Source organism: Engraulis encrasicolus, chromosome 15 (genome assembly GCF_034702125.1).
Source record: "Engraulis encrasicolus isolate BLACKSEA-1 chromosome 15, IST_EnEncr_1.0, whole genome shotgun sequence".
NCBI lineage: Eukaryota > Metazoa > Chordata > Actinopteri > Clupeiformes > Engraulidae > Engraulis > Engraulis encrasicolus.
In genome coordinates, this window is record NC_085871.1 from 50,619,275 (window position 1) to 50,626,774 (window position 7,500).

General features: G+C 48.0%; 2 protein-coding genes across 2 annotated transcripts in view; one reads left to right on the forward strand and one right to left on the reverse strand.

Annotated features, from left to right (window-relative positions):
• The first annotated feature begins 564 nt into the window (after positions 1–564).
• On the forward strand, positions 565–1,618 carry LOC134464334 (uncharacterized). The gene is made up of 2 exons (XM_063217799.1): positions 565–569; positions 979–1,618. The coding sequence occupies exons 1-2, from the start codon at positions 565–567 to the stop codon at positions 1,616–1,618; spliced, it is 645 nt and encodes a 214-aa protein (XP_063073869.1).
• A 3,857-nt stretch (positions 1,619–5,475) lies between these two features.
• Positions 5,476–7,500, reverse strand: part of LOC134464726 (N-acylneuraminate cytidylyltransferase-like) — a 6,191-nt gene continuing 4,166 nt past the window's right edge. The window contains exon 4 of the mRNA XM_063218078.1: positions 5,476–5,699. Within this exon, the coding sequence (XP_063074148.1) occupies positions 5,518–5,699 (182 nt within the window). The 3' untranslated portion in view covers positions 5,476–5,517. The remainder of the gene's footprint in view (positions 5,700–7,500) is intronic.

Genomic DNA, 7,500 nt, shown 5'->3' on the forward strand with positions numbered 1-7,500 from the left:
CACCTTTCATGACACACACACACACACACACACACACACACACACACACACACACACACACACACACACACACACACCTTTCATGACATGCACACACACACACACACACCTTTCATGACATGCACACACACACACACACACCTTTCATGACACACACACACACCTTTCGTGACACACACACACACACACACACACACACACACACACACACACACACACACACACACACACACACACACACCTTTCATGACACACACACACACACACACACACACACACACACACACACACACACACACACACACACACACACACACACACCTGTCGTACATCACCAGCTGACAACATGTTATTACCACTGTAGTTTATCACACACACACATTTCTAGCTGCACACACCTTTCAAGTCACACACCTTTCAAGACAACGCACAGTTCTAGTTTCCAGATAAGAGAATGAACACAGTACAGTCTGCCTCACTGGCCAAACTGGCGTTTCAGGTTTTCGAGATTCAATCTTGAATCGGGTCGTATGCGAGTCATTTAGCACCCGGTTCTACACAAGCATGAGGTGCAGCGTCAGTGTTTCAGGTTTTCGAGATTCAATCTCGAATCGGGTCGTCTGGTCTACGTGTGATTTGGCACCCGGTTCTACACAAGCATTAGGTCAGTGATTCTCAAAGTGTCGTCCGGGGACCACTGTGGTCCGCGACAGAGCTCAGGTGGTCCGCGAGGGGATTTTTACTTTCCCAAGACAAGCTAGCAGGCTATATTTCTAACATAATTACAAAGCTCAACATTGCTGAAATCTTATTTTCACTGCAATAAGACAGGCTTCTTATGTGAATAAAAACGATCTGCATTGAAATTAGCTATGTCAAATTAGCACCATATCAATTCAGTTGACAGGTGGTCCCTGACCATTTTCGGGGGGACAAAGTGGTCCTCGGTCTGAAAAAGTCTGAGAAACACTGCATTAGGTGTAGTGTCAGGAGAGGTGCAGCGTTTTTCCGGCCGCACCCCGACCCCGTCACCAACGCCTCTGCTCACCCCGACCCCGTCACCAACGCCCCTGCTCACCCCGACCCCGTCACCAACGCCCCTGCTCACCCCGACCCCGTCACCAACGCCCCTGCTCACCCCGACCCCGTCACCAACGCCCCTGCTCACCGGGACCCCGTCACCAACGCCCCTGCTCACCCCGACCCCGTCACCAACGCCCCTGCTCACCGGGACCAACCAAAGCACCCCGACCCCGTCACCAACGCCCCTGCTCACCCCGACCCCGTCACCAACGCCCCTGCTCACCCCGACCCCGTCACCAACGCCCCTGCTCACCCCGACCCCGTCACCAACGCCCCTGCTCACCGGGACCCCGTCACCAACGCCCCTGCTCACCCCGACCCCGTCACCAACGGCTCTGCTCACCGGGACCAACCAAAGCACCCCGACCCCGTCACCAACGCCCCTGCTCACCGGGACCAACCAAAGCACCCCGACCCCGTCACCAACGCCCCTGCTCACCGGGACCAACCAAAGCACCCCGACCCCGTCACCAACGCCCCTGCTCACCGGGACCCAGGGGGCCCCCGGCTAATCCAGACCAACCGAAGCACTTAGGCGCACGCACGGGTATCCCTACGTCCTCTTAGGCCAATAGCCTTAGTCTCACTGCAGGGCCAGCCCCGGGCTGGCCCGGACAAAAGGGGGCTGACGGTGATCTCATCAAAAGGGGGCTAGGTGCTAAAGATGGCCGCCGGGCCAGGTTGTCGGGCTAAGGGCCGCTTTCCCTGGCCCGTCGAATTCGATGGGCCAGCAAGCTCGCCGAGGCTCGGAGGCGGGGTCAACCTCTGTGTAATAATGTGGCTGCATGGGGGACTTATCGCTAAATTCTGGGCAAATTATGGTTAAGCATTAGTTTGGGGTGTTTGGCTTTCTTATGGCATAATTTCATAAGATGCAACCTTGGCACTTCTGTTTGTGTTTTTAAAGTTATTTAGCCAACATAACTTTTTTGTTGTTATCAGGGCATCATGGGCACCACTACACTTAAACTTGGGATGTCATAGCTAAGTCATGTCGCTTTTTTCTGCTTTTAGCCGCCAACTCTTGTGCCATTATCGTGATTTGGCATGCTTTCCACTAAGCCTTTGACTTCGATATTCGAATATAAGTCGAATGTTAAGAAAATTCGAGACATTCGAACGAATATTAATTGGCCATTAATATTCGAATCTGACATGGGTATTGCTTTTTTGGGTATTTCATTGTTATTGATTAAAATTATTTCCTTGTAAACATCGCAATTCACAGTCTCAATTTATTTTTTCCATGGCTGGTTAATCACTACAGCCGTGTTGAGGAGAGTCGCGTGCGTGGCTCATCTCTCTGTGTTCCGTAGCAGGACACTTGCGGCAGGCAGTATCCCCCAGAGTCCGCATTAACAAGCAGATGAGTGCTGCAGAGTTCCATTCAAGTGAATGGCTACAGTTAATAAACAAAGCATCATCACATTACTTTCTGGAGTTGTTGACGAGTTTCTGGAATTATTTGATTCAACCCACAAGTACCTGTGATTACGCCAAGAGTAAGATAATAACTTCTTGTTTTTTGGATTTTGACCAAATTAGCTTCGTTGGTCTGGGTGTCAGATCAGGCAGACTCCAGGTGATGATTTTGTTAGCATGCTTTTAGCATGTTTTTAGCGCACTGCTAGTTTGTGTAATGTTCGTTTTTAGACGAGACAGTCATCTTACCTGGACCTACAAGCACACTACCTAAATGTCCGTCATTAGTGATAGAAAATAAATACATATTTGTTGATATTGGTGCTGTGTGCTCAATTCTCATGATTCGCATATGATCCAATTCAAATTTTAACTTGGGCTACAAGTTTGACATGGCTGCTAGCTTTGCCATGTTTTAATCTGCATTCACACCTCTAAGTAGGCTACCGTCTTCTTATAAGTGCTGAACGATTGCTAAACAATAATGGCTGGCTGAATGCATGTTGTTAATGGGCATGTTGCTATTCTTTGTCGTTGTTCTGTTGTTGTCCTTCTGTGATTTGGGGCGAAAGTGGGCTGTGCCCGACTGACGTTTCACAAACAAGGCGTGTACCTGAATGTGCCTGGGGTCGGCTATGAGTCCGATCAGGCAAAAAATGGCCCGGGGCCGGCAGCTCCGAGCCGGCCACTCTCCTGAGCCCCGGGCGGCCCCGGGCCGCTGAAGCGCGGCTAATGAGACCAAGGCTAATGTTTCCCAACCAGGGGTACGTGTACCCCTAGGGGTACGCAAGCACACTGCAGGGGGTACTTGGAAAAATGTTATTATTGTAACAAATGTATGGAGCAGTCACATCAGGACAGAGAAAGCGATATAGAACATGAATTAGGGGGTACTCATGGCACAACTAAGATGCTTAGGGGGTACACCAGACAAAAAAGGTTGGGCGCACGGGTATCCCTACGTCCAATTAGGCGCATGCACGGGTATCCCTACGTCCAATTAGGCGCATGCACGGGTATCCCTACGACCACTTAGGCGCACGGGTATCCCTATGTTCACTTAGGCGCACGGGTATCGCTACGTCCAATTAGGCGCATGCACGGGTATCCCTACGTTCACTTAGGCGCACGGGTATCCCTACGTCCTCTTAGGCACATGCACGGGTATCCCTACGTCCACTTAGGCACACCGGTATCGGCTACGTCTGGGAGGGATTCTGACTTAGAGGCGTTCAGTCATAATCCCGCAGATGGTACTAGCTTCACACCAGTGGCTCCTCAGCCAAGCGCACGAACCAAATGTCTGAACCTGCGATTCCTTTCGTACTGAGCAGGACTACTATTGCAACAACACATCATCAGTAGCGTAAAACTAACCTGTCTCACGACGGTCTAATGAGCTTACTTCCAGTCATAGTCACAGAGGCAACGAGATTGTGCAGTAGTAGTAGCAGTAGCAGCAGATTTCCAAGTAAAGTGCATAAGAGGGATAAGTGACACCAGGCGGGGTGAGGTGTATAGAGAGTTTTCATATCTGTGTCCTCCCAGGGCGCCTCTGGAGAGACCTGTCAGGTAGCAGTTCTGAGAGCAGAGCACACCTGTATGCTTGCCCCTTGGTAACCAGGTGCCTGTAGGCCATGCAAAAGCAGCCATTCCAACAGCAGAGCCCAGCTGATTCCTCTGTTTGACATATCCGGCTTTAGTCAAGTCAAGAAAGTGAGAGCTCAAGAAGGCCCTAAAACCCTCGGCACTCTTGCTGTGAGCCGCAAAATGATGCGAGTCAGTGCGAGCAACCGACTGCACATGCTTGCCTTAAAGACCAACATGCAAAATACTGGCGGTGTCATCCAGGGGGCAGAGAGCACAGCAATTTGATCCGGAATTTGGGAACACAGACTGTAAACAAAACGAAATAAGGACTCCCCGGGCAAGCAGACTATACTGCTACTTCTGCACGGTCCTTTGTCAAAGTGCAATGGGGAAGTTTGATCGCAAATCGAATGAAACTTGTAATTTCGGACAAGCTCGAGACAGTCTTGAAAAGTTATTGCCATCGTCTTTTTCCACAGAAGCACTCGTATTGAACTGTGCAGTCTTTTTTCGCGATCGCCCCCAGCGAGTTTGAAGATATTGCCCCTAACGCACTTGTTTGGTTGCAGTACCTAACGCGCCACAAATTGACATGAACTACGCAAGTTAACACGCTCATGCACGAATTGTGCACGTGCACGCGTATCCTACAGCAAGCATACCGCCAGCGTTGTGCACAGGCCCTCAGCAATACAGGTGCGGGTGTGACCGTGTGGACAGACATCCGGCGACAGAAGAGCTAAAACGCTGCTCTAGTGCAGTGTTTCTCAAACTTTTTTAGACCGAGGACCACTTTGTCCAACCCAAAAATGTTCTGGGACCACCTGTCAGCGGAATTGACAGTTGAGGGGTGCTAATTTGACGCTGGTAATTTCGATTGAAATCACAAGCCTGTCTTATTGCGGTGAAAATAAGACTTCAGCTTTGTTTAGCTTTGTAATTATGTTACAAATATACTGCTGCTAATTTGTCTTGGAAAAGTAGAAATCCCCTCGCGGACCACCTGAGCTCTGTCGCGGACCACCAGTGGTCCCCAGACCACACTTTGAGAATCTAGTGTCCCGCCTGGAAAGTTCAGGACAGGAGCAATGAACAAGGCAAAAGATTCAACCTGAAGCGTTCGATCAGGGAGAGCGAGCAACCGTGTTCAGAAAACTCGTGTTCAGAAAAATGTGAACATTCCATTGGCTGACACCTGCAGGGGCTGAGCTCATTACATATTTTTAGCTGAAGTTCAACTTCACAGCTCCCTATTCAAGCCACACACACACACACACACACACACACACACACGCACAAAGACACACACACACACATGCCCTTCTCGATGAGGTGTCGTGACGTCATGTAGAATGACCTGTTTTCTCACACACACACACACACACACCTGTAGTATGCCCTTCTCGATGAGGTGTCGTGACGTCATGTAGAATGAGCCGTTCTCACACACACACACACACACACACACACCTGTAGTATGCCCTTCTCGATGAGGTGTCGTGACGTCATGTAGAATGAGCCGTTCTCACACAGCTCCCCATCCCAGTCCTGCCTACGCGGCCTCCTGGAGGGGTCCAGATTCAGCGGCGCTGTGGCACTACACGCTGGAAACACACACACACACACACACACACACACTGTATTAGCCTGACATTTTTTCAGCTGCGAGTGGGTCTGGCCTCGGATCTGAGAACGTTTTGAACACTGTGCCCTGAGTCTGGCAAAACCAATCACAACGCAGAGATTTGTTTTGAATCAAAGCGGGCAGGGTTTTGAGGGAAAGCACATCAACGGCAAAGATCGCCGATGGGTCAGAGCGCCGGCACGGTTTGAAAAAACAACAGGTTGTTCTCATCAACAATCTTCGGAGGTATCGTTCATCGGGGCCAGACTAAATTACTCCGGTCTCACATTTAGGCTGGTTTATCAGGCTAACACTGTATCACAATCAGTGTGACAGTAAAACCTTTCATTGTCAATTGTATGTCTTTCCAGTTCCTTAACGTACAAAGGAATCGAAATAGAACCCATGAACCCGTCCGTACATTACACACACACACAAACACTTCTCATCAACATAATAGATATGACAGCACAAGCGCCTTAACTGAAGATCAAAGGCTATTCTATTTTTGATGCGCATCATGGCAGTGTGCAAATTGCACACATCTAAATCTAACCTCTGCATTTCACCAGACATACAGTAGCTGTGGACAAATGTGGCATTCAGATTATATTTGTTGTGCTGGGGTCCGTTTCTCAATTCTTGTCGGTGCTAACTGTCTTAAAGGGGATAGAGAATGACCCACCATTTGACATGCCTGACAGCAAATTGGCCAATGTACTTTTGACACCAAAGTGATGTCACAAGTTTTCAATCACACACCCCCTTTCAAAATGTTCACACCCTGTCCCACCCTCTGATTTTTTTTCTTTTTAATTGTTCTGGTTGTCACATGACGTGGCATCATGACACATCCTCAATCTGAACAATGAATAAAAGATAGATGTTTCAAGCATGAAACAATCAAACACAGCCAAAACAGCAGGAATAGCACATTGCACATGACATTGACTGTCATACAATGTTATTTGTTGTTGTTAATGATATTATTCATAACAATAATTAAAAAAAAAACATTTAAAAAATGTATTCTGTGCAAGTCTGTGTATGACGTGATAAAATGGTGAATGATCACATTATTATAACAACTTCTAACACTGATAAAATGGAGCTCCATCAATCGAGCAATCATCAGCTGTTCCTCTTGCATCACATTACAAGTTAGCTTGTAAGCCTATTTGCTGCAGTACTGAGTAACTTTCTTGTCTAAGATTTGCTTTAGTCTGCAATTTGTATTTGAACAAGTCATACAATTTTTTGTTTCTGGCAGAAATGATATTATCTCTTGGCCACTTGTGTTATTGTCATTTGACTCTGAATTCATTGCTATTACATCTGTTCAGTAAAGAATTTTATCATGCCTCTAAACTAGTGCAGTAGAATGGTACCATGATCTGGCTAGCTCAGTCGTGGTGGGTGATGGTGGGGGAGGGACAGTTCTATGATCAAAGTACCACAAAGTACCACTAGTCCCCACCTTTTGTATCATTCTCTGGCTAACTTTTGCTCTCCTCCATGGCCATTGAACTGCCCTGCCCCATCATCCACCATGACAGAGATCCCCAGAGCATGGAAAGGTACCGCCTCTGAGCTTTCGACAACTGTTCGGTGCACAGTCCACTAACAGAGACATGTCATAGAAAATACTCTTGTGTGCAATTGATTACAAAAAGTGAATTCAAATGACTTTCTTTCAGTTTGCGGAGACTTCCAAAGACATGCGAGAGTATCTATAGGTTTACCACTGTGGAGAAATCTTGACAAAGAATTGATCAAAATAT